Genomic DNA, 27,860 nt, shown 5'->3' on the forward strand with positions numbered 1-27,860 from the left:
CTCGGCGCCCCGCCCTTCCCGGGCCCGCCCCCGGCTCCATCTTGCCCGAGATCAGTTTGGGACGAGACGCTGCTCCACCGGGTCAGGTGAGGAACGGCGTACCCTACCGTTGCCATCCCTCGTCCCCCTCGGTCGCCTCGCCCCGGCCTGCTCTGAGGCCTGCCAGCCGGGAGAGGGCGGGGCCCCGCGTGTGTCCCCGAGCAGGGGGGCGCTGGAGGAGCCTGTGGGCCCCGGGAGTGGCCAGCGACTCGGTGTGCGCGTTTTGGTACCCGGGCTGCCTGGTGGGGGCGTTCGGGCGGGGGCGCATTAGGGCGGGATCGGCGAGGCGGCCGAGCAACGGGAAGTCCTGTTCGCCGGTCGTCTGTGCCCCTTGGCTGTCCGGAGGTCCGAGGGAGCTCACTGCCCAAGGGGCCTCCCGCGCAGGCAGGTGGACCACAGGTGGAGGGGTTGAGGCCAGAGGATGGCCCTGCTGAAGCGACCCCACGGAGGGCTGAGTAGGAAAACCGGTGAGCAGCACCGAAAGCTAAGTCCGGCTGGTGACTAGACTTCCTGGTGACACAGCAAATTTAGGGAAACTTGGGACGTTTGTACTTGCTTAGTGAACCTAGGACAGAATGCGGAAGCCTAAAACTGTACACTGGTTCAGGTTTATAATTCTTGGAAACTATTCAGGGAAGTGGCATTCCAGATTAGATTCCTAGTACCTTAGCAGCAGCAAACGTGTGCTGATTTGAGCCCAACCTGTGTGAACAATTCTACAGGAGATGGCTGATGTCTACCATAAAGTGACAGAAATGAAAAGAAGTCGTCCAACTGCCTTTAAACTCTCTAATTTCTGCCAGCTGGTGGGGAGCTGATCTGATAATCTGTCCTAATTAGATAATGAGTGTAATGAGTTACCTATCAGGCAGGGAAGATGTTCAAGTACTAGATAGGGAGGTAGAAGAGAGAATTTTGACCACTGCAAAGTGAAGCCTCCTTTCAGTCCTCACTGGTGGTGACTGCCTACCCTGTCCATGCAGAGCCTAGTCGTGCCTCCAATTCTTTATTGAAGGGCCCTTGCTGACAGATTTAAATGGTCTTTCCCAATCAAGAGGCAGGTTTTGGAAAATTGTAGTATCTGCTGTTGGCCATCTTCATACACCCTTTCTATTTTGTATTTGTTTCATAAATTTGCAACAGCTGCCTCCTGTGTTCCTGGGCTTCATGCCATCTCTGAGACTTGAATAGTGAGACCCACCCCTTTTAGTAGTTGACTCACTGGGTGGAGATGGTTTGGAAAACCAAGAATGCTTTTCTAGTCTTTTAAAAGTAGTTGCTGACGGAGGATGTTGAAAAGGAAATAAAAGTTCTGGTTCACTGGTATAGTCTGATTATTCCTTGGGCAAAGTTGAGTAGTTTGTTGAGTCACCAAACTCAGGTTTGTTTCAGCTTTTTACAAAAGCTTTTTCAATCTGCGTTTTGAATAGATGATACATGCCTAATTCCAAAAGGACACTTAGCACTTTTTTTTAGTACATTGAAAAATCTCCTTGTTATGCCCCAGCTCTCCTCTCCAGAGGCAGCAGTGGAGTACTGTTTCCTACTTTCTTGAGTATACTTTCAGGGATATTCTCTCTATATACAAGCAAATAAATGTAATTTTTACACATTTGGTTGCAAATTATGTAGTTTTTCATCTTGCTTTTTTCCCACTTAATATGACTTAGAGTGGTTTCACATATGAGTAAAAAGAGAGCTGCTCATTTTTAATAGTTGCCTAACACTTCATTGTATGGCTATCCATAATCTGTTTTACCTGTTCCTTATTAATGGACTTTTAGATTGTTTTTAACCGTGCCACTTGGCCTGCGGAATCTTAGTTCCCTGACCAGGGATTGAACCCAGCCCATGGCAGTGAAAGCACTGAGTCCTCTCCACTGAACTGCCAGGGAATTCCCAACCTTTTTCTGTTACAAATAGTGTGTAATGAATAGCTTTGAACGTATATAATTTTGCATTTGTGTAAGTATTTTTATGAGGTACATCCTGGAAATAGAATTGCATTCTAGTCCTTTATATAATTATACTTCAAAATGTACCCAGATTCATTTTCTTAAAGTTGCTTTAAGTTTTCTCATGTACGGATAGTCTTTATCTTCATTCTGTTCAGAAACTCTTGTTGACGTAATTCCTCTAGTGCCTTTAAAGGTAAGATTTAATGTAGTAGCTAAAGGCTGTAGAAATAGGACTTTGTCACTGGAACAGTTCCTGAGATTTAGAAATTTAAATTGTTTTTGTAGTCTTTGGTGCTATAAAACTTGTTGCCTTTAAAATTATTATTGGGCTTCCCTGGTGGCGCAGTGGTTGAGAGTCCGCCTGCCAATGCAGGGTACACGGGTTCGTGCCCCGGTCCGGGAGGATCCCACATGCCGTGGAGTGGCTGGGCCCGTGAGCCATGGCCGCTGAGTCTGTGCGTCCAGAGCTTGTGCTCCGCAACGGGAGAGGCCACAACAGTGAGAGACCCGTGTACTGGAAAAAAAAAATAATAATAAATAAAATAATTATTAATTTCTCCCATAAATTATTTTCAGACTTCTTCACTTTATTTTGACCCTGACCTCTTTTACCCTTGGTCCATCTGACTGTTCTTGGGTGATATTGTTTCTCCTTTACTCCTTTTTTTTTTATCAGCTGGGCTTGGGGAAGAAGACAGCAAAAAATGATTTAACGTCCTTTGCATCCAGGTCTTTGGATTCCAAATGACTGTTTTAAAACTGACTGGATCAGTTTTCTTATTTTCTTTCAACTTCGACTAAATATATGCCCATTCATTCTCAATTTAGCAAGTTTTTAGCTTCTATACTGTGCTTATGTCATAAGGAGCACTATAATAACTTAAATTTATTTTCTCATTTTCCTCCCCCCCCATCTCTGTATCAGCACCTAGGACAGTGCTTATTAAATAGTGGGCTTTTGTAAGTGTTGAACTGGATTTGTTTGGGGTCCTTTATTAAAAAATTTTTTTATTGGAGTATAGTTGATTTACAATGTTGTGTTAATTTCAGGTGTATGGCAAAGTGAATCAGTTATACATATACATATACATATATTGACGCTTTTTTAGATTCTTTTCTCATACAGGCCATTACAGAGTATTGAGTAGAGTTTCCTGTGTTATAAAGTAGCTCCTTATTAGTTATCTGTTTTATATATAATAGTGTGTATATGTCATTGTTTGGGGTCTTGATAAAAAAGAAATACAAATCATTTATAGCTGTATTGGGGAGACGAGCCAAAACACATATTGAAAAATTTGGCAAATTAGGTGGTAGATTCAGAAATGCCAAAATATTCTGGTATCAAAATATCATTCACAGACCAGCAGCAATAGCATCACCTGGAAGCTTAGTTAGGAATACAGAATCTTGGGCCCCATCTCAGAACTACTGAATGAGTCTGCCTGCTAGACTCTTTTGACAGAAGGTGTGTTTTGATTAAACCCTATGACAAAATATATCTTCAAAGGCCTTGATCCTTATAGGAAATTACAGAAGACATTTTTTATTGTTGTTACAGAATGTCGTACCCGGGCTATCCCCCCACAGGCTACCCAGCTTTCCCTGGATATCCTGTAAGTATTGCCACTTATGATACTAAAATAGCTCATGTCCTTGGCACAGATCTTGTATAGAACTAGCCAGCCCATGACAGTTCTTACAAATATGCTAGAGCAGGGGTCATAAATTCAAATGGCCAGAAGTACTGAGTAGAGTTCATGAGTGAAGGCAGGTGTTGTGGGGAACTACAGGGACTTGGCTCACCTGTGGAAAGGCAGCAGTTAGTCAGGTTAAGCCGCATGTGTCCATGCAGGGAGGCTGACCCAGTGTTGCTGGATAATTCCATATCTTCAAGTAAAGCCAACAATCTGGATTTTATGTGAAATTGCCCAATTGTTAAAATTGGGAAATGAATATTTTAAAATGTTAAATGCTGTATGATTCAGTACAACATGTAGGTAAGCTAAATCGATCCTGAGTCACTGGGGTTTTTTGTTGTTGTTGTTGTTTTTAAGTATTTATTTATTTTTGGCTGCGTTGGGTCTTCGTTGCTGTGCGTGGGCTTTCTCTAGTTGCAGAGATCGGGGGCTACTCTTTGTTGTGGTGCGTGGGCTTCTCATTATGGTGGCTTCTTTTGCTGCGGAGTGCGGGCTCTAGGCACGCCAACTTCAGTAGTTGTGGTGCACGGGCTTAGTTGCTCAGCGGCATGTGGGATCTCCCCGGACCAGGGATCGAACCCGTGTCCCCTGCATTGGCAGGCGGATTCTTAACCACTGTGCCACCAGGGAAGTCCTGAGTTACTGGTTTTTAATCTTTGTGTTAGAAGATTTAAAATAACTTAAGAGGGGGCTTAAGAGAAAGCCCTCGCACAGAAACGAAGACCCAACACAGCAAAAATAAATAAATTAATTAATAAACTCCTACCCCCAACATCTTTAAAAAAAAAAAAACTTAAGAGGAGCTTGACTCATAGGTAACAAATTGCATTGGATTAGAGGTCCCTGGATTAGTACTTCTGAGACTTTTAGTATTTGGAGTGCATGTTATAAATGTGCTACCAAGTTCTGCCTTGTTGATGTCTATACTATTCTGAGGACTAACCTCATAGCTGAGGCATAAGTAAGAATTGTGTTTCAATTTTATGCTCATAAGTATGCAGGGCTTCTTTCTAACTCTGGGAGAATAGAAAGAGGGGCCTATACAGATTAATGTATATTCTTATGTGTATATTCTTATGTAAAGTGAATATATAGCTCTCCCGAATTTATCATTGAAGAGATGAGAATTATGAATATGTTCCCAGGTCCCTATGTACTAAACTGGACCCTGACCACCATTTCAGTCAATATCAGCTAATTGTTAAAACAGACAACCCTAACATCCCAATGACTTAAAGCAATAAAAACTTATTACTTGCTTACTTCAGTCTCCTGGAAGTCAGTGGTGGGGGTGGCCGGGGGAAGGGTGTGGTGGGGAGCTAGGAGGCTTTGTTCCATGTCGTCTTGAGGGTTCCCAGGCTCCTTCCATCCTCTGTTGCCTTGGAGTCCTCCACTGGATCTTCTGCTTCCAGCTGGCAGATGAAGGAAAAGAGAGGGGAAGAGAGAGCTTAGAGGATTGGGCAGAAAGTTAAGGGGACCAGGCTGGAAGTCGTGTATGTTACTTCTGTCCACATTCGTTTACCAGTATTCAGTCATATGGTCCTATTTAACTGTAACGGGGTCCTGGGAAATGTAGTCTAGTTTTGTAGCCTGGGAAAAAGTTTAGTGAACATGTAACAGTCTCTCCATACTTAGACATTGTGTGATCTGAACTGAGGTCCAAAATGTCACACCCAGTGTATGACTCAGGTCACCTTATTTTTTTTTCCCCCCTGTTATGCACAGGTCCAGATGTGTTGCAAGAAAGCCATGAATTCTTCTCTTTAGGGTAGAGAGGCAAATCTTCCTATTATTTCCAGGTGCTAGGAAAATGAAGGAACTAATGAGCTTTGCTAGTTGTTCCTGAAGGCTTGAGGTTTGGAAAGAGCCTGGTTCTTACTCCCAAATAGAGAAACAGACCCTTCTTGCCTAACACAGGTAGATTTATATATAACTGAATTCTGACAAACAAGTGTCCTGAAAAACTAGTATACTGATAAACTAGTATGAGATACCAGGACTTCTAATGGGCTTTTTAATATGTAAAAGAATAAGCTAGACCTTAACAGTTATCTTTGTTTGTTTCCTTAGTTAGGTTCTATTTCTCGGTGATCACATTCATTTGAAAATTTTTCTGGTTTTTCAGCCTGCGGGTCAGGAGTCATCTTTTCCTCCTCCTGGTCAGTATTCTTATCCTAGTGGCTTTCCTCCAGTGGGAGGAGGTGCCTACCCACCAACACCAAGTAGTGGCTACCCAGGAGCTGGAGGCTACCCAGGAGCTGGAGGCTACCCAGGAGCTGGAGGCTACCCTGCCCCTGGAGGCTATCCCAGTGCCCCACAGCCAGGGGGAGCTCCATCCTATCCTGGAGGTGAGTCCTGGGTTGTGGAATTAGTATAGCATTTTTTTTCTTCTCTCTTTAATCCTCTCGGTTCCTTCTTGTTTTGTACGAGGTCAGAGTTGCTCTTAGCCTACTTTCTACCTTAGACAGTAAGGACCTAGCTGGCAAGATAGAAGGATAAAGGTTCTAAGGAGGCATGAAAGCTGGGAGCAGTCTCCAAAATTCTGTTGAGAAAGGAATTAGAATAAATCTCATGGTAATAAAGGACCAATATATAATGGTTTGATTGATAATTTGTAATCTTAAGAACTGATTAAGATATTTCATTTGGCATGATTGTGACCTTAGGACAGCTTTGTCCACAGTATGTAAAAAACCAAACCAACCAACCAAACAAACAAAAATCTTAGCACTTTTGTATTATAAGTTATTAAGGCAGATGAATGAAGTAACCTTTTTTTTAAATTTATTTTTTAATGGGGAAGGATTTGTTGAGAAATTGAATTTAGACCAAAAGGGACTACTGCTATAGCATTAATAGTATATTTTCTTCTACTGTTTCTAAAGTTTTCACTTCAATCATGAGAACTGTCACTGTAGTTTGTTTCTTTTTTTCTCTTGTTCTTCTTCCAGGCCAAGGGTTTGGAGCCCCACCAAGTGGAGCAGGCTTTTCTGGCTATCCACAGGCACCCTCACAGTCTTATGGCGGGGGCCCATCCCAGGTCCCACTACCTGGTATGTACTAACTGTCCAGAGAAAAACAGTACCTTGATATTTTGAATCTTGCAGTTGCTGTTGAAGGAACTTAGTAGTTTATGTTTGGGATCGTCTTTAGTAAACGTTTATACTAAATACTTCTTAGGTAGTATATGGTTTCATGAAGTGTATTAATTTGATGAAAAAGTTTAATCAGCAAGATGGTAATAAGGACCTATGTTTTCAATCAAAAAAAAATTACCTGTCCTGAAGCCAAAAAGCAAAACCTTCAGGAACTTTTCTGCTCATTAGTATAGCACAAAGGAAACAACCCCCAGAACTATGTCCTGTCATCCTTTCCAGATGGAATCAGAATTTAATCTGGTTCAAGTGTTTTGTTCTTTTTTTAGAGTATTGTTTATAAAGAAATTATGTTAAATTATTTTAAAGAAATTAGGACATGGAATATTTTAAAAGGTCCTTGTGACCAAAGTTGGTTTTTGATTCAGTAAATTATAAAACTTAAAAATTATCCTAGTGAATAGTGTGAATATTCTCATATGTTTCCATATTCATAATAAATCAGTGCTGTTTTGAAAAATTAAATCAGTTAAGACCTGATTGCTGTATTTTTTCTTAATATGTAGGTGGTTTTCCTGGGGGACCGATGCCTTCTCAGTACCCTGGAGGACAATCTCCTTACCCTAGTCAGGTATTTTTTTTTTTTTTCCTACCTTTTAAATTTAGTCTGGGTAACTGGATAATGCTAAAGAAGGGCACTACTCCTTTGCTAACATTAGAGGTTTCCATGAAGCAGAGGAGATGGTCTAAAACAGTTCACTTAAAACTTTAATCTTTGCTTCTGTTAGACTCCATGCTCTTTGGTCCACCTGCTTTTAAGTACTGTCCTGATGACTTTAATAAGACAAACATAGGTCCCTTCTCACAGGTGATGACACCCATACTCTTTTTCATAGTGATTCACTTGGACTCTTGGCGTTGGTTTTAGTTCTTTTTCCTCCTCCCTTGCTGGCAGTATAACTATGAACTTACTGGGTGGCTGATATTTCTGGCAGTGTTTTATGAAGTATGTTTTTGTTTTCCTTTTTTACCTTTATAACTTTCCACTCTTCTTTCAGATCAATACAGAATCCTTACCTTCCTATCCTGTTTTCTCTCCTGTTTCTGTGGATTATAGCAGTGAAGTAAGGTTTTTTAATGTTCACTAATCACTAGATCTCCTATATATGCCTTCATTTGTTTCTAATTTCTCCTGTATTTGTCTCTCACCACTTCCTTGAGGGCTCATTGTATCTGTTTTTATCTTTATGTCCCTGTAGTGCTTGGCAGGGGTTTAAATACAGTAGTCAATTAATGTCTGTTAAATTGATTTTTCAGGAGTCTCAGAAGGTCTCCCGTATATCAAATCTTTGCCCTATCTCAATATAGCTCCTTATTTTAATATTAAGTTTTATTCTTTAATTGACTTGTTAATTCTTTTATATCCTATGCAAGTTAATAGGAACATAAGCAGTTTTATGTTTACCTTATCTTGATTTTCTCATTTCATATTGTCTATTCATAAAGATCTAGCATTTTAAAGCTTTTTTTAGGCTGGGATTGGTAAGGGGTTACAGAATTGGAAGAAAAAAACTTAGCCATTTTCTGGCTTCCTTTCCAGATTTGAGGAATTTTTGAGCTCCAGAGAGGCCACACAGCTAGTGAAAGTCAAAGCTGAGACTAGATCCTAGCTCTTCTGCCTCTCAGACCAGTGGTCTCTGTTATACAGTGCTACTTTGCTGATACAGTAAATGATATTCCTCCAAAGCCCATAGTAAATTGCTTTCAATCCTTTTTTAAAAAAATTGTTGATTATTAATCATATTATAAATCTGTAGTTATTCTAATCATTTGTTATGAGAATTTTTATTTTAGTTTAGTTTAAGCATGCATTTGCTTTTAAAGACATCATTTTATGACTGAATATAAAAGATTTTTAAACATAAAAACACTAAAAGTAAAACACACATACACATGCAGCTTATCTTGCATAACAATTACGACCCTAAATTGAAACCAGGAAGTTACAGAGCAGTAGATTTTGGGAGATGGAAAGTGGAATAGATGGAAGTGAAATAGACTACCTTGTGAGGGGTGAGCTCCCTGTCCCTGAAAATCCCCTGATAGAAGTTGGTGTGTGTGTATGTGTGTGTGTGTGTGTGTGTGTGTGTGTGTATAGGAAGATGTAAAGAAAGTTTTTGTCTTGGGGCCAGGTGACCTCTCCTGATTGACCCAATTCTAATTCTATGGCAGTTTTTCAGCAGGAAGATCAGAATGAAATGGAAGGCAAAGGGTGGCACTTTTGGTGGCAGATAGTATGGGCTTTGCTGTACTGAGAAATCCTCTGTAGTTAGAGTTTTGACCTCAAGAATATAGACCCTGATTTCTTTGAGTTCAGTATAATGCCTGCAGAATGATAGTATTCTTGATGAAGATTCACTTCAAACTTAGACTTTCAACAAAGAATAAAACAAAACCATTTTTCCCTCTAGATGAAAAATGGAATAAGTCTTTTGGTGGTTGTTCGTTTTTAGAAACAAGAGGATGACAGAAAATGATAGTCGTCAAATAGTGCATGATGAGGGTTAGTTTCTCTTACTGTCTAGTTCAGTGTATTATAAACAGAAGCTTCTGCCCTGCTTAGGATTTTAGTGACAGTGGTTACATCAAAGAAAACTTGCATCAGTGCTTGATACATTAAGCCTCATGTAAAGGCAATATGTTGAAAAATTTTTTCTGCTTGAATATTTGCTACAAGTAGACTAATTTTAGTTTTTCCTTAAAACCAATATACAAATATTTCTTGTTAGTTCTCTGCTTACATTCCTGGCTTAGAAACTACTGAAGGATGATTGTTAGGGCTCATTGGTAGAAGAAAATGTTGGCGTGAGAGTAGAGATGAGTGGGAGGAATTACTGACCATAAAAATGTTTGTCGAAGGGTCTGGTCTCCTTCTCCCCAATCACTTTGCCCCTACAAAGGGGCATATTGGTTGGCATATTGCTGTTGCTGTATTCAATGGGTATAACTCGAAATACCGTTTCAGTTGCCTAGAAAGCAACTGAATCATTTTATGTTTTGAAATGATGTTGATTGCATCTTTAAATGATATTTTAGAGATACTTGGTTAAATAAAATATATTATTAAAATTAAATTTTAAAAAATGTGATGGGGGGACTTCCCTGGTGGCGCAGTGGTTAAGAATCCACCTGCCAATGCAGGGAACACGGGTTTGAGCCCTGGTCCGGGAGGATCCCACATGCCACAGAGCAACCAAGCCTGTGCGCCGCAACTACTGAGCCTGCGCTCTAGAGCCCGTGAGCCACTACTACTGAGCCCGCGTGCCACAACTGCTGAAGCCCACGCATCTAGAGCCCATGCTCCATTAACAATAGAAGTCACCGCAGTGAGAAGCCTGCGCACCGCAACGAAGAGTAGTCCCTGCTCGCTGCAACTAGAGAAAGCCCGTGTGCAGCAACGAAGACCCAACACAGCCAAAAATAAATAAATTAAAAAAAAAAATGTGAAGGGATATCATCTTGCTGTATCCCATCTCTCTTAAACCCTGATTCGAATATTTTAAGAAAACTAATGAATTGTTTCATAGCTTTGTATTTAAACTTTTTTAAACTTAATTTTGTAATAATTTCAGACTTATAAAAAAGTTGTAAAAATTGTGTACAGAATTCCTGTATACATACAGTTTACTCAGATTCTTACATAAATACAGTACAGGAAATAACAGTTTTATAATACTATTACCCAACCTTTAGACTTCATCACTTGTCCCAGTAATGTCCTTCTGGTTCAGGATCAAATCCAGGATGAAACATTGCATTTGTTGTCATGTCTCTTAAGTTTCCTTTAATATGAAATAATTCTTCAGTCTTTGTTGTTAATCACCTTGATACATTGGAAGAATACTACCAGTTATTTTGTAAAATATTCCTTAATTTGTGTTTGTCTGATAAGTCCCCCTGATTAAATCTAGGTTATGCCATTTTGGCAGGAATACCACAGAAATGATGTCGTGTCCCTAGTGAATCATATCAGGAGGCACTAGTTGTTGATTTACCCCATTCCTGGTGATAATTGGTTTTGATCATTTGCTTCAGATGATGTCTGCTAGGTTTTCTGCTGTAATGTTACAAAGTATGCAAATATCTTGGTTCTCATTATACTTTTACCCACTGATTTTAGCATCCATTGATGATTCTTGCCTGAAACACTTAGTACTGTGGTCTTTGTCATATGGTGATTTTTAAATTTCTTTATAGATTTGTATTTAAAAACATATAGTCCTTGTTTTGCTTTCTGGTTTATTTCCTTATAAAATCGATGAAGAATATTGTAACTCCCAGAGTCTGTAGTCATCAATTTCATTTTCATGCTTTTCTTATTATAAAATGTTTTATGTCTAATAATCAGGGCCCGTACAGGAAATGAAGAGCTATTACCAAAAGTATATTGCTTGTTTGAAATCTCATTGGGCAAGTCTGGCTCTACCTCACTAAAGCCATTATTATATTCTTTAAATAAAACACTGCCACTCGCACTATCCAGGGATCAATCTCTTTTTTGCCCTCCTGTTCTACCAAGAAGGAAACCAAGGCATGGAAAGATTGTGACTATCTTCACAAGCTTGACTCTCTTGTTTCCTGAAAGTTTGGTGTCTGGCTGTCTTTTGGTGGGAGAAAGATAGTCTCTGTCTGTTCCAGAATGAGCCATGAAAATAAATATCCTTATCCTAAAACCTAAGTATTGGCTTCCTTGCCTAAGAGTGATGATCAGAGAAGTCTTTTTTTTCCCCCCCAATATTTATTTATTTATTTTGTCACACCAGGTCTTAGTTGCAGAAGGCAGGCTTCTTAGTTTCAGCTCACTGGCTCCTTAGTTGTAGCACATGGGCTCCTTAGTTGCGGCAGGTGGGCTCCTTAGTTGTGGCATTCAAACTCTTAGTTGCAGCATGCATGTGGGATCTAGTTCCCTGATGATGGATCAAACCCGGGCCCCCTGCATTGGGAGTGTGGAGTCTTATCCACTTCGCCACCTGGGAAGTCCCATAATCGGAGAAGTCTTAAGTTGTCTTCCTGTAAGCAGAGAAACCGGAGTTGGCTTTTTTTTTTAAGTTAGTATTTTTTTTAATAAGATGTTGAACATTTTTTCATATTATTTTTCTTCCAGTTTTTTGAGACCCAATTGAAATATAACACTGTATTAGTTTTAGGTATACAACATGTTGATTTGGTATATGTATGTATTGTGAAATGATTACCACAATAACTGATTTGGATTTTATGCCTCTTGTTCTCAGCCTGCTTCGATGACTCAGGGAACTCAAGGAACAATCCAACCTGCTGCCAACTTCGATGCCATGAGAGATGCAGAAATTCTTCGTAAAGCAATGAAGGGTTTTGGTGAGGAAAACATATTTTTGTCTCATTTACAATCAAATTCAAGTGATTGTAGAGTAAAAATAAGCTTTATATCATAAACCAAGTTTATATGTGAGCCTGTGTGCACATCCCTCAATTTAATCTGGCACCAGACACCTTGTAAGCATCTAAAAGATGTCATCAAGGAGCACCCCACACAGACCTCATCCTTACTTAGACATGTATGGTTCTTTCAGGTACAGACGAACAGGCAATTGTAGACGTTGTGGCCAATCGTTCCAATGATCAAAGGCAAAAAATTAAAGCAGCTTTTAAGACCATGTATGGCAAGGTATGTTTTGTTTCCTTTTCAGGAGTGAGCATGAACAGTGGCCTTACGCCCTGCATTCTGTCAGGTTGGTTACTATCTTTTTACTCGTACTGGTTAGTACAAAGAAGAGACAACTAGATTTCAGAGACCCCAGGAGAGGTGTATTCAATATTTCTTTCTTTCTTTTTTCTTAAATAAATTTATTTATTTATCTGTGGCTGCGCTGGGTCTTCGTTGTGGCACGTGGGCTTCTCATTGTGGTGGCTTCTCGTGTTGCAGAGCATGGGCTTTAGGTACACGGGCTTTAGTAGTTGTGGCTCATGGGCTCTAGAGCGCAGGCTTGGTAGTTGTGGTGCACGGGCTTGGTTGCTTCACGGCATGTGGGATCCTCCTGGACCAGGGCTCGAACCTGTGTCCTCTGCATTGGCAGGCGGATTCTTAACCACTGCGCCACCAGGGAAGTCCCATCAATATTTATTTCTCTTAGAAGGCTTTCCAATTCTAGAGTAGTCCTTGATCTCACAGTCATACCTATTTACTATGTCTGGTAGGTGACACATGTTCAGTAAAAAGTAGATTATGACCACAATCCTGATCAGTAGCTTGGTTCTCAGTCTGCTCCTTACAGTTGGATTCAAGGACTTCTTATGTAGCCCTTGCTTATTTTTGGTCCCTGGTATCATCTTTCACTCCTCTTCCTCCCTCTAAACATATCTTGTATTATGACTTCATAGAACTTCTTGCCATTCCCTGCACACATACTTCTGTGTTTGGTATATGTTGTTCTCTTGTCCTGGAACAACTTTTCCTTTTTTCCTGCATGGCAAACAAATTCTCCAGGATTTGTCTTGATTAAGCTACTTTGTGAAGTTTCTCTCATTGCTCTGGGCATAATTTGGCTGCTTCTTCCACTGTGGTCCCATAGCACTTTGTAAAACCTCTGCTGTAACTAACGTCACTGCCCGCTCCCCAAAACTGTGAGCTCCCATCAGGCAAACCATGTCATATTCATCTTTGTATTTATAGTACCAAGTACAGGAACACTAACAGATAGCCACTTAAATATTTGTTGAGTGGATGATCAGTGACTAAATCCAGCAAGATTCTGTGGCTGAAAGGTGTCATCGTTTCTCAAATATAAAGGGCAAGACTGGGTAACATTGGTTTGCCATTTAGATAGGAATCCTAAACATTTTCCGATATCCTCTGAATCCAGTTTACTTTTCTCAGAATGGAAGTAGAGTTCCACTGGCTGGTCCCACCTCATCTTTTCTGCTTTGCCTGCCCAACCCAAAATCCACTTCCTTAGTCTTAAGGCTGATTAAGTGACACAAACTCTAGTTTCTCTTAGGGTTCAACATCAGACTCACTTTTCTCGCAAAAGTATTTTCCACATTATGAATTTCTTTAGTTCACATGTGGTCTGTGCTTTGTTGTCCTGAATTTTCTCATACAGCACCTTTGAATTAAAACTAAATTCCCAGCCTATTTTCCTTACCCACAGCCACCTTTTCTCTTGACTTCTTATTAATAAAAATACTATTCCTCTAGCCTGCCTTGGAGTCTTCTTTGATTCCACACTCTTCTTTGTCAATTAATCAGTGAATATTGTTTCAGTGCCTACTGTATGCCAGGCACTGCTTTGTCCTAGCAACTGGTTATTGACTGTGTCTTATTGATCTAATCTGTAAAAGAGCTCTTTAAAAATGTGTCTTCTGTCTCCTTTTTTTCTTTCCACCACTCAAGTCCAAGCCTTTATTACTTCTTACCTAAATATTCCAGTAGCCTAAATTTCATTTATAGCCTCTGTCGTCATAGTCCGTCCTGCCTGTTGATACTGCCTGTTGTTGCTATATCAATGCCATTTTCTTACGTAAAAGTTTCCAGCAACTCCTCCCAACATGCAGAATCAAATCCACACTCTTTAGCTTGGTATTCAAGGTAATAATCCAAGCATGTAGTTACAACTTTGTTTTACTAATCTCTGAAAACATGACCCTCTAACAAAATTGGTTGTCTTGTTGTTCCATTGAACAAGCTTTGCTCATTCTTGCCTCTATACTGTTGATTCTCAATCTTAGCTGAGTATCATAATCTCTTTTCAAACTTAAAAACACACGCAGAATCTCTGGGTATTCATTCTTGACATAAGTGTTGTTTGTGTTTTTTTTTTTTGGAAAAATTCTGCAGATGATTTTAATGCATATAGCCAAGGCTGGGAACCACTTTTCTGTTCCTTGTTTGTGTTCTTTCTCCTTGCCTGAAATACCTTTCTTCTTTCTCTTTGCCTGCTAATTTTTACATATTCTTCAAGATCTGGACTAAAAGTTTTCTCTGAGCTCTCTAGCCCACTTTAACTTTTCCTATTTCAGCTTATTTCTGTGCTACTTACTCATCTCACGCTGGAGTACAGGCTGCTTTATATTAACTTTTTAAAAATGTTTATCTTATCTTTTCAAATAAGAACACGATGATGACAATTTCTATTTCCTCATAGAGTAAGAACAGTTTCTTATACTAAGTAAATATCTGTTTATCATTTTGTTAATTTGAATTATTCTTTGTTTCCTATACCTCTTATTTTGTACCTAGTGTGGTGGTGGAACTATAATAAATTTATTATTAAGTGTTTATTGATAGAATGAGTAAAATATATCTGCTTGAGTGTAATAAACTTAAAATAAATATTTATTCCTTAGTATATAATATTCAGAACAGCAATTGAGGCTTTCATATAGCAATTCAATTCCATTTTTTCATATTGTCCTTAAAAAATTTAAGCAAAAGAAAATTTGGAGAGCACATATACTTAGCTTGTATTTGTAATTTAACAGGATTTAATCAAAGATCTTAAGTCAGAGTTAAGTGGAAATATGGAAGAACTGATCCTTGCCCTGTTCATGCCACCTACGTATTATGATGCCTGGAGTTTACAGAATGCAATGAAGGTAGTATATGGCATTTACTTTGAGTATTTTATCCTATTTCAAATGTAAAGCCCCATAAATTTTGGCAGTTTTGAATTTATAGTGACAGCTAAATCAGTACATTATTTTATATCATCTGAATATATAGAGCTTTTTAGGTCTGGGGGCTAAAGAAATATTTGATGGAACAGTAAGATTTAACTACTTTCAGAAATTTCATGATTTGTTGTATAATTCTCCCTTTCTTCACTTCACATAGGGAGTAGGAACTCAGGAACGTGTATTGATTGAAATTTTATGCACAAGAACAAATCAGGAAATCAGAGAAATTGTCAGATGTTATCAATCAGAATTTGGACGAGACCTTGAAAAGGACATTAGGTCAGATACATCAGGGCATTTTGAACGTTTACTTGTATCCATGTGCCAGGTGAGTATAGCATGAAAGTTTGGGTGTTGGTGGAGGGAACATTTTTTACTGCCTGTTGCCAGTGGCCATTCTTTATTCCTTTTAATATTTAGCCCCCTTGGAATCTTGACATCTTTAGGAGGGACAATGCAGAATCCACTGTACAGGTTTCTTTGTAGTCACTACTGAAATTTATTTCTGCAAATCTGGCCTTTGTAAGGAATCAGAAATTAACCTCTTTAAGGTTGTATGAAATCAGAAATCAACTTGAGGCTCTGTGTCTTAGAATGGCGATGAATCTGTACTTTTGAGCTTAGCATTGTACTGCCAGTTAAGTCGGACCATCAACTGAAGGTATGTAGGTCCGCCATGCAAGTGCTACAAGAGTGAGGACTGTGAGGAGAGCCATAAATGCAGAAAATGTTTCAGCGTTCACAGTACTTAGTACTGTGGGTACTGTGCTTAGTACCCTCCTTGTTCTGATTCCCCAAATGTGCTGGAAAAGTGGCAGAAAATTCTCCAAATAGGGTATTTGGAATGATACTACAAATACACTTAGAATGAGATAATCAGGGTATATTTGAAAGAGATGAGGCAAAATACTAGCACACTGATTCAGTATCAGGAGTTGTTGGCTATCCTGCTAGTGCACAGGTTGGACAGTCTTGAAGATTCTAAAAGTAGAGGAGAGGCTCTTCACAGCAAAGGGAGGTAGTTGCAGAAAAGACAGTGTGCCAAAGTGCGTGGGTATGGAAATGAGAAAAGAAAGCAAATGGATGGGAGGACATTGAATTTACCCACAACAGAGTAACAGAGCAGGGGAGTAGGTTAGCATGAAAAGAAAATCAGGACCAGAGAGTTAATGCTAAAAAATGATTATTAAGACTTTAATGAGGTGCTGAATATTTCTTTATGCAGGGTTCAAGGCCCAGCCATCTTTCAAAGTAAAGGTCCCTATTCCAGGGAGTGGCTTCCTAGGAAAATGGGACTGTATTATGTGCTTGAATCCAAAGGCAATCATCTGGGGAGTTGTTCCTGAGCTCCTTTGCCTGTGCTGTGTTCAGTAGCCCATTTAGAATATGCTTCTACACATGCCTTGTGCCCAGTGCTCTTCAGGAGACAGTTTCTCACCTTCAAGGAACACCTCTCCATTTTGTTGCTCAGACAGACACTGAGACTCCAGAGGGCAGCCTTTCCTTTGTTTGGGTTTGTGTTTCTATTGATATTTTTGAGAGAAACCAACTACCCATCTAAGCTTTACTCTTGTTCAGGCCCAGGCCCTCCCTCTCTTCTTCCCAGTGAAGAGTTTGGTCTATAAATTGGTACAGGCTAGCAGTACTTGAGTTATTTATAACTTCTTCTAAAAGGCTCACATGTCATTTTCATGTATACATTCATAATAAATACTTGTATATTAAGATTACACTTGGATGAATGAAAGGACGTTCACGAAACCTCCATATTATATACTCCCTCCTTTGACTTAAATTCCTTGAGGGGAGGGGCCCTGTCTTTCTTGTGTCCCCACCACTTAGCACATCCTGTTGTTTCTGTTCCTCTGGAGAACCCTGACTAATACAGCCTGGTACAAAGCAAGTGCTCCATACCTTATAGTTATATGGATGAATACAAAGCGGAACTCAGTATAATGCATATTGATCTTAAATCCCAGCTAAGCAGACTCATAATTTATTTGAGTGGTAGTTTATATCTCCTATTAGAGGAGGTCCTCAGCGTGGCTCAGTAGTCGCTTCATCATGAGAAATCTAAAGTTACTTCAGACCCTGGAGTTCAGGGATATCCAGCCTCCAGGAAACCTCAGTGCTTCTCTCTCCGAACTGAACAGGGCACGGTGCTTATTGGCTCAGAACATGAACCGATAGAAGTAGACCCTATCACAAGAGAAGTGAAAAATGAAATTCCTTTCGTAGCAGAAGGCTTTCTCCCGGAGGATAGAAGTGGCTGCATTGTTAGTGTTCAGGACTTGCTAGATCCCGAGTGTGTGTGTGTGGCCACAGCCTCTGGAGGTGTCATACTTTGCAGTCTCAACACACACCATTCTGTTTCTCCTGGCCCAATTACCACCCTTCAAGCCACCTCCTCAGAGAAGCATTCTTGGACTCTCCTGGGCCATTTGTCATTCCCTGCTCTGAGCCTGCACTTAATTCCCATAGACCTCAGTTATAACCCTAATCCCACTGTGGAGGCATCTTTTATCTCCTTAATGGGAAGAATGGAGTGGCCATAGTCACTTCCAGTCCTTGTGGTTTCTATCATGCCTAGTCTCTTAATACCTGTTAATAAATGTTTATTGAATAAAAACAAAAACAAAAACCCCAAAACTTCTAAACCAAGGACCAAACCCTGAAGAGTAACTTTTTTAAGAACCTCTTTCTCTTGGTGTACCAAGAGAAAGCTTTTTAAAGTGAATGTTAATAAAATTTTCCACACTTTCAAAAATAAAACGTGTGTGTGATTTTTCATGGAAACCTTTTCTGATTTAATTTAGCTCTCAAAGCCCTGAAAACCTCTCATTTTAATATAACCTCATTAAACCATGGTCATATAAAATCCAAAGTTGGCAGTGTAATAAAGTACTAGTTACACTAGTATAGTTTCTTTGGAAATGAAAGATAAGTGTGACAAACTTTATACATTAATTTTTAGTAAATTGTCCCTTTAAATCCAGAAGTGACTAGATTGGAAAAACTTTTTTTTTTCTTTTACAATTTTATTTTACTTTTTTGTCACATGGCATGCAGGATCTTTGTTCCCTGAGCAGGGATCGAACCCGTGTCCCTGTCATGGGGACCTGTCCCCTGCAGTGGAAGTGCGGAGTCTTAACCACCAGACCACCAGGAAGTCCCAGAAAAAAATTATTATTTTTTTTAATAGAACTTGTATCACCTTCTTCTAATTCCTGCCTTCCTCTTTTGCAGGGAAATCGCGATGAGAACCAGAATGTTAACCACCAGCTGGCTCAGGAAGATGCTCAGCGTCTCTATCAGGCTGGTGAGGGGAAATTAGGGACAGATGAATCTTGCTTTAACATGATTCTTGCCACAAGAAGCTTTCCTCAGCTGAAAGCTACCATGGAGGCCTATTGCAGGGTATGAGCTTTTCTTTTGAAGATTTGGCTTCTATTTTAAGGTGTGAAAATATTTTAACCACTATACTTTTTGTTTACAGGTGGCTAATCGAGATTTGTTAAGCAGTGTCGGCCGTGAGTTTTCTGGAAGTGTTGAAAGTGGTTTGAAGACCATCTGTAAGATACTTTAGTGTTTTGCTTTGTTTTGTTTGTAAATGAGTGAGGCTTTGAATAGTTGTTCCCATTAAGTGGTGATTATTAATATAGCCTCCCTGGAATCTGCTTAGGCAGAGGCCAAGCTAACCCTCTGTTTTTATATGCAATTCTCTATGAATGGTTGGTGGTGTGATCAAATAGGATTGTTTTGAAATTATTTGGTCTTTATTCTCTATGCCCTTCTTGAGGAGTATACAAAAATATATGATAGATTGTGGCATTTCCATTAAGGTGAATAGGAAAGCCCTAAGGAACTACGGAGTGCTGCTACCACACAAAGCGTCATTTTGAGCTCTCCAAAACACCTTTCAAGTACTTAGCCCAATGAGACCCTTTTCCATTTGGAAATTAAAAACCCAGTTTTTGGTGTCCTGACATTCAGATGTTTAATGAAATGGAAATTTCATTCTCATGGAGAATATAAAACTAAAGAGACTATTAGTAACACATTGATATTAGCAATTGAATATCTTACAAATACTACTATAGTAATTGTAGCTAACGTAATGATGTATAGTTAGTACATCTCTACCATCTGCAGGAAGAGACTTTGCTAATTTAATTTTCCTAAGAGAAAACATGTCAGATTTCTTATTATCATTCTCAAATCTTTGCTCAAATCTGTGATTTCTTTTTTTATATTGGAGTGTATCTTACATCCTTCTCTCAGTCAAATGATATATTTGACATCTAGAATTCAGATTTTAGTCATTATTCCTTTTAAGTAAGATATTACCAAGGCACAGTTGCTACAGATTTTCTCACTTTAAGGGGGAAAATGTTAAGAGGCTAATGACGGCATCTATGGAGAGAAAATGGGATTTTTTGGCCAGAGGGAATCTTGTAGAATTGAAGGTAGCCTGTCTGATGCTGCTGGAAAGAAAGGTGGAGGCTGAGAAAAATCAAGGGGAGAATGAATATCTTCAGCTCACCTCAGATTTCTGAGATGATTACGTAGAAAATGATCAAAAGCAGCTAGAAGTGATAGATGGTGTGTGCACACCTTTTTCAAGTCATTTCACGTCTGAAGCGTCTCCCACTTGCAGTGCAGTGTGCCCTGAACCGCCCTGCCTTCTTCGCTGAGAGGCTGTACCATTCTATGAAAGGTGCCGGCACAGATGACTCCACCCTGGTCAGGATTGTGGTCACTCGAAGTGAGGTGAGGCTTTCTCTGTTTGTCTGATCTTACTTGATTTTGAATGTTGATCCTTTTTTCTTAGCAATATTAAACACATTTTTTCTTCTAGTTTTATTGAGATATAATTGACACTGTGTAAGTTTATAATCGGCACTGTATAAGTTTAAGGTATACAGCATAGTGATTTGACTTATATACATCATGAATATTTTCACAGTAAGTTTAGTGAACATCCATCATCTCATATAGATACAAGATTAAAGGAAGATCTTTTCCCTTGTGAAGAGAACTTTTAGGATGTACTCTCAACAACTTTCATATATAATGTAAAGCAGTGTTAATTATATTTATCTCGTTGTACATTACATACCTAGTACTTACTTATCTTATAACTGCAAGTTTATACCTTTTGACTGTCTTTCTCCAATCTTCCCTCTCCAACCCCTCACCTCTGATCACCAAATCCGATCTCTTTTTGTATGAGTTTGTTCATTTTTGAAGTATAATTGGCCTATAACACTATGCTTATTTCTGTTATACAACATAGTGATTCAATATTTCTATACATTTCAAAAGGATCCCCATGATAAGTCTAGTTATGACATGTCACCTTACAAAGATATTACATAGTTATTGACTATATTCCCCACACTGTACATTGCATACCTGTGACTTACTTATTTTGCAACTGGAAGTTTGTACCTCTTACTCTCCCTCACCTATTTCTTTCCTTCCCCCAACTCCCTCCCTTCTGGCAATTACCTGTTTGTTCATTGTGTCTATAACTGTTTCTGTTTTGTTGTGTTCGTTCATTTGTTTTTTTACATTCCACATATAAGTAAAATTGTACAGTATTTGTCTTTCTCTGTCTGACTTAGAATGTTAATTTCTTAAAAGTTCCTTAGTTGGTTGTCAATCCCTCAGGACTGACATTAAGAAAGGGCTCTCTTTCTCACGGCTGGTAGCGATTGTATAAAGCACAGTGTTCACTTTCCTCATGCTGTGAGAGAGGCTTGCTTAAGTGAAACAGACCGCCAGGGAACTCCAGATGTTTATTTTTTGGTTTTCATTTTGCTTATGTAAAAAACTGTATGAGGGAGTTCCCTAGTGGTCTAGTGGTTAGGATTTGGCACTTTCACTGCCATGGCCTGGGTTCAGTCTCTGGTCGGGGAACTGAGATCCTGAAAGCCACGAGGTGCGGGGGGAAAAAAAAAGAACTGTATGAAAGACCTATGCAGATTAATCCCATTGGACATAAAAATTCTTAAAATTTAGCATACACTTAATTATGAAATAACTGTAAAAAATTTTATATTTATCTTTTTACCTAAATATAGCCTCAGATGTATTCCTTTCTTTGACTTTGTTTATTTAGTGGACTTCTTTTTAATCAAAAGAAAACATATGCTATGAAATTATATGAAAGAAGGTAAATCATTTTTTAAAAGAGAACCGTAATACAGTATTTGGAAAAACCTTCTTGTGTATTTGTTTTTAGACTTAAATTTTCTAAGCAGGATCCCTTTTTCTTTAATTATAATAAAATATACGTAACACAAGATTCCCATTTTAATCATTTTTAAGTGTACAGTTCAGTGACATTAAGTTCATTCACATTGTTGTGCAACCATCACCACCAAAACTTTTTCACCTTACAAAACTGAAAACTCATTAAACGATAATTCACCATTCTCCTTGCTCCCCAACTCCTGGCAACCACCATTCTGCTTTCTGTCCTATGTATTTGACTACTCTAGATACTTCATATAAGTGGAATCATACAGTATTTGTCCTTTTTAACATCTTCAAGGTTCATCCACATTGTAGCATGTGTCAGGATTTCCTTCTTTTCTAAGGCTGAATAATGTTCCATCGTATGCATACACAACTTTTTGTTTATTCATTCATCCGTCAGTGGACACTTGGGTTGCTTCCACTTTTTGGCTGTTATGATTAATGTTGCTGTGAACATGGGTGTACAAATTTTGAGCCTCTGCTTTCACTTTTGTGTATACCCAGAAGTGGAATGGCTGTATTATATGGTAATTCTGTTTTTATTTTATTTTTTTGAGGAATTACCATACCATTTTCCCGTGGCAGCACCAGTTTACATTCCTACCAGCAATGTACAAGAGTTCCAACTTCTCCACATCCTTGCCAACACTTGTTATTTTCTGTGTTTTTGATAATAGCCATTCTATCAAATGGTTTTTAAATGACTAATATATTTGGAATAGTAGATGAAACTAGTATCACCCTTATTCAATATCTTTACAGAACAGTGAATCAGACATTCACTGGGTGACGCTAGTACTGGTATGAATGCTAGCTATAAAATGCCAGTCATCTGGTGTTTTTTCCCCTCTGCTTTGGTTATAATTAGGATCTTTTCACTATTAAAGAATAATCCTAATATCAGTTTTCTTTAACAGCTGTTTTCTAATATCAAAAATATCATGTCTTGCATGCAGATTGATCTTGTACAAATAAAACAGATGTTCAGTCAGATGTATCAGAAGACTCTGAGCAAAAGGATTGCAAGTGATACGAGTGGAGATTACCGAAGGCTTCTTCTGGCCATTGTGGGCCAGTAGGAGAGATTTTTTTAAATGAGTGAAGCTATTCAGAGCTTATCCTTCAAAGCAATGACTGACCTGCATGCAGCAACATCAATCCTCACCTAACCAAAAGAGCTTTGTACTAAAGACTGTGTCAGGGTATTGTGCTTGGTTTGCACATGTGGTTATTGCCTTAATTCCAATGTTATTTTTTTCTCTATATACGATCAAGTAAAGCCATATCACAATGATGAAGTAATAATGCAATGTTTGTAAAGCATAATTCTCACTGCTCTTATTCTAAATAGGATACCAAATTGAATAAAAGTCACAACAGTCTGTAATTCTGTGTGATAATATTGAATAAAAAATTCAATATTGAATAAATTTGAATAAATATTGAATTTAAAAAAAACCCTTGCCTTCCATTGGACAGTTATAGTTGGTAATATGTCAAAACTGTATTATTTTTTTAAAAAATTCAGCTCTTTTGACCTAGAAGAGCAATTTGCATCTTACTTTACATAAGTATTTACATAGGTATTCTATATTCATAAACACTAAACTTCCCACATAGAAAATAGTTTAGTATTGCCTGTAATAACTTTTAAAAGAGGGATTATGTGTTTATGTGCATAAAATATATAGCCTACTTTTACGTCTACTGAGACTGCCTAGAGATCTTTATTGGCCCTTGATTTTTTTTTAAAATTTATGAAAAAAAAGAAAAAAGAAAGAAAAAAAATTTATGAAAGACTTTAATTTTAGTTGCAATTTAATCATGATTCAAGACAGTGAAGCTTGACACATAAGAGGTGCTGAATTAATGAATAAACGAGGCTTAAATCATCTTCCTGGGAGACTGAATACTAGCTCTTTGGAGAAGTAGTTCAGGGAGTCAGTGATTTCAAACCTGGCTTTATTCCCAGTACTGAGCAATTACTTATCGAGTATGTTGAGCATTACAGTAGGTTAGGGAAAGTATCAATACAAAGGAAGGAGGTTTGTAATCTAGTGGGGGGTTCTAAACAAAAATTAGGATACAAGGAAATTGTAAATGTTAGACTATAAATTCTGCTGAAGGTAATAACCCTATTTGTTCTTTGTGTTGAGCTCCCTGGTACAAAGCAGATATTTAATACAGATCTGGTGAATGATTGTACTAAAAATTGAGGGGGAGAATAGTAATTATCAATTATATTTCGATAAACATTTGTTTTGTGTAAGTACCAAGGGACATACATACAAGGTGGTATAAGACACAACTTTACTCTTAGAGAGATAGACCTATGTACAACTGTAGCGCAGGGCAAAAGCAAGATACATAGGCAGAAGGATCACTGGCTAAGATAGATTTTTTTTTTGCAGTACGCGGGCCTCTCACTGTTGTGGCCTCTCCCGTTGCGGACCACAGGCTCTGGACGCGCAGGATCAGCGGCCATGGCTCACGGGCCTAGCCGCTCCACGGCATGTGGGATCTTCCCGGACAGGGGCACGAACCCGTGTCCCCTGCATCAGCAGGCGGACTCTCAACCACTGCGCCACCAGGGATGCCCTAAGATAGATTTTTGATATAGGTTTTGGAAAAGTAAGTAACAGTGATGGGATTTGGTAAAGGTGAGAAAGAGGGGTATAAGGTACTAGGGAAAGATATGAGCTATATATTTTTAAACTTAAAAATTGAGGGCTTCCCTGGTGGTGCAGTGGTTAAGAGTCCGCCTGCCAATTCAGGGGACGCAGGTTCAAGCCACGGTCCCTGAGGATCCCGCGTGCCGTGGAGCAGCTCGGCCTGTGCGCCACAGCTGCTGAGCCTGTGCTCTAGAGCCCTCGAGCCACAGGTGCTGAGCCCATGTGCCACAACTGCTGAAGTCTACACGCCTGGAGCCCATGTTCCGCAGCAGTAGAGGCCACCTTAATGGGAGGCCTGCGCACCGCAGTGAGGAGTAGACCCTGCTCGCTGCAAATAGAAAGAAAGCCCGCACACAGCAGTGAAGACCCAGCACAGACATAACTAATTAATTATTTTTTAAAATTGAGATATAATTCATATACGATTCATCCTTTTAAAGTGTACAATTCAGTCGTTTTTAGGATATTCATGCATTTGTGCAACAATCACCACAATCAATTTTTGAACATTTTCCTCACCCAAAAAGAAAACTTATACCCATTGGCAGTCATTCCCCCTTTCCCCTCCTCCTGCCCAGCCCCTGGGAATCACTAATCTACTTTCTGTCTCTCTGGATTTCCCTATTGGGGCTTTTCATATGAATGGAATCATACAATGCGTTGCCCTTTGTGTCTGGCTTCTTTGAATTAGCATACTGTTTTTAAGATTCACCTGTGTAGTAGCGTGAATCAATACTTCATTCTGATTTGTGGCTGGATAATCCATTGTTGGATATACATTTTGCTTGTCCATTTATCAATTGATGGACATTTGGGTTGTTTTCACCTATTGACCATTATGAATAATGCTGCTATGAACATTCATGTACAAGTTTTTTCTGTGGACACATGTTTTCAATTCTCTTGGCTATAGTACTATGAGTGGAATTGCTGGTACATACAGTATTTTTATGTTTAACTTTTTTTTTTTGCTGCTCATTAGAACATTTATTTCTCAGAAAATAAGTTTAAGACAGTCATATTACAGTAAGTAAAACTAACTTTTGTATTCTTTACAGACATAGATTTTTCTCTTTATTACCTCTCTTATACCATCTGTTAGAAACAATTCTAGAAAGCAAATAAAGTCACTTTCTACAATAAATAGAGCATCGTGTGCTTCACAGCAGACGTGACTGAGACATAAGCCCCATGCCACAGCAGGACCTGAACCGTTTCCCGTTCTAAAAGAGCAGTTTTAAAAATGAGACTCAGAGAGAGACTGAAAGATTCAAAGAGGCTGAAAAAAAAAAAGGGAGAGAGAAAGAGACTAAGAAAGTGTTGGGGGGAAGAAAGAGACACACAGAGAGAGAATGTTTAACCTTTTGAAGATCTGCCAGACTATTTTCCACAGCAGCTGTATGCACCATTTTACGATCCTACCAGCAATGAATGAGGCTTCCAATTGCTCCTCATTCTTATCAACACTATCATTGTCTATTTGAATATAGCCATCCTAGTGGATGTGAAGTGGCATCTCACGGCGGTTTTGATTTGCATTTCCCTAATAACTAACGAGCATATTTTCTTGAGCTTATTAGCCATTTGCATATCTTTGGAAAAATGTCTATTCAAATACCCATTTTTAAATTCGGGGAACTAGGATCCTGCAAGCCTTACAGCGAAAAAAAAAAGGTATGTGTGCACAAGGTAGGATAGTTATTTCAGCGCAGATTCACTCACAACCCTCACTGGGGGAAAAATCCAGAGATAAATGCCTTACTCAACAGTTGCATAGTTTTATTTAGAGAACTGTTATGACTTATAACACTGCAACTTAAAAAAATCTTTTTCTTAATTTTTATAATTTTAATATGTTTATTAGCAGAAATACAATTTGTTTTTAAATTTTGGCTCTGGTAATTGTATCCTAAGCAGAGTTTCCATGGGGAGTAGTGTGTGGGTGTGTGTATAGTTTAATAATTTCTTTTGAAATAGTTTCAAATGTATAGAAAAGTTGCCAGAACAGTACAAAGAACTTCCATGCTCCTATTTCCTCTTCACCCAGATTCTCATATAGTTAACATGTTGTTGGTTCATTGCTCACTCTTGAGTATGTGTGTGTGCGCGCATATATCCTTTGTTATTAGTCTTTTTCTGAAACTTTTGAGGGTTGAGAGAGCAAACTGCAGTCATGATGTCCCATCACTCCTAAACACTCCAGTTGGTATTTTCCCCCAAACAGGGACACTCTTCTACATAACAGCAAACAATCTTCCACACCAGGAAATCAGTATTGGTACAACACTACTACCCAATCTACTAAGCCCATTCAAATTTCGCCCACTATCCCAACAATGTTTCTTTTCCTTTCTGGGTCAACATGCTATACAGGAATAAGTATTGCATTTAGTTGTTGTGTATCTTCAGACTCCTTTAATCTGCAAGAGTTGCCAGTCTTTCATGGCCTTGACAGTTTTATTAAAGGGTACAGACCTTAGTTTCTACAGGACGGCTTACAACCGAGGTGCCTTGTTTGCAGGAGTACCACAAAATGATGCTTTGCTTTTCCCAGTGAGTCTCATCAGGAGGCACAAAATGTAGACTCCCTCCCAACACTGGTGATGTTAACGTTGATCACTTGGTCATGCTGGTTTCTTAAATTCACTGTTTTTCCCTTTGTAATTGATTAGTATTCCAAAATCATGCCAGTATCCTATTCCTCATCAAACCTCCACACACCAATCTTACCACTGAAGACTCATGTCTAAATCATCCACTTCTATAGTTGGTGCCAAATGGTAATTCTCTATTTCCATCATTGGGTTGGCATTCTACTGTTAGAAAGAGCTTTCCTTTCTCTTCATTTATTTATATCAATGTGAACTTGTGTATTCCTATTTTATTCAATGGATTGTAATCCATTATTATCATTGTTTATCTTGATCCTCAAATTGTCTGTGATTTGGCCAGGAGCCCCTTCAAGCTGGCTCTTAGCAGTGCAACATTTTAAAGTTGTATACTTCTAAGATTCATCCATGTTGTGAAGAGCTGTAGTTCATTCATTTTGACTCCTTTGTAATACGTGATGTTGTGAATATATATCAGTGTATTCATCCACTCTTCCGTTTGAGTTGTTTCCAGGCTTTTGCCATTGTATTTTGCCATTCCAACTCTAAAGTAATGTTGAATTTCAAACGTATTAAATTTTTGCATTAACATCATATACTTTGAGTCTGTTTATTGTATAAATATTTAGCACTAGAAGCAGTGCGGTTCTGCATCCTCCCCAACAGTGTGTGAGACACAGGCTCCCTTTTAAAGTATTGTCTTATGTGCATTTTTCACGGAGAAAGGTTTAAATGACCTGTTTTCAAAACCGTTTAATAAAGGCTTTTATTTTATCTTTAAATAAATTTGCTTTTGGTTTTTCTCCTA

At 38.8% G+C, this 27,860-nt stretch overlaps 1 protein-coding gene across 3 annotated transcripts; it reads left to right on the top strand.

Moving 5' to 3' along the window:
* On the top strand, nucleotides 1-27,648 carry ANXA7 (annexin A7). Of its 3 annotated transcripts, none has more exons than XM_030862596.2 (14): nucleotides 1-86; nucleotides 3,559-3,613; nucleotides 5,823-6,045; nucleotides 6,649-6,750; nucleotides 7,359-7,423; nucleotides 7,851-7,916; nucleotides 12,087-12,189; nucleotides 12,405-12,499; nucleotides 15,313-15,426; nucleotides 15,665-15,835; nucleotides 18,754-18,924; nucleotides 19,004-19,079; nucleotides 20,165-20,277; nucleotides 22,728-27,648. In XM_030862596.2, the coding sequence occupies exons 2-14, from the start codon at nucleotides 3,560-3,562 to the stop codon at nucleotides 22,848-22,850; spliced, it is 1,476 nt and encodes a 491-aa protein (XP_030718456.1). In that variant the 5' UTR covers nucleotides 1-86; nucleotide 3,559; the 3' UTR covers nucleotides 22,851-27,648. The 3 variants fall into 3 exon arrangements, with proteins under 3 accessions (XP_030718456.1, XP_060142302.1, XP_060142301.1); XM_060286318.2 differs by lacking the exon at nucleotides 1-86 and adding an exon at nucleotides 472-506; XM_060286319.1 differs by lacking the exon at nucleotides 7,851-7,916.
* Nucleotides 27,649-27,860: the final 212 nt, after the last annotated feature.

This window comes from Globicephala melas, chromosome 16 (assembly GCF_963455315.2).
Source record: "Globicephala melas chromosome 16, mGloMel1.2, whole genome shotgun sequence".
NCBI lineage: Eukaryota > Metazoa > Chordata > Mammalia > Artiodactyla > Delphinidae > Globicephala > Globicephala melas.

Excerpts from the sequence above, each read along its gene's own strand:
- ANXA7 (XM_030862596.2), top strand. The coding sequence starts at position 3,560 with ATGTCGTACCCGGGCTATCCCCCCACAGGCTACCCAGCTTTCCCTGGA. Across the intron at positions 12,190-12,404 it reads TAAAGCAATGAAGGGTTTTG|GTACAGACGAACAGGCAATT; the intron begins GTGAGGAAAACA and ends TGGTTCTTTCAG. Across the intron at positions 19,080-20,164 it reads AAGTGGTTTGAAGACCATCT|TGCAGTGTGCCCTGAACCGC; the intron begins GTAAGATACTTT and ends TCCCACTTGCAG.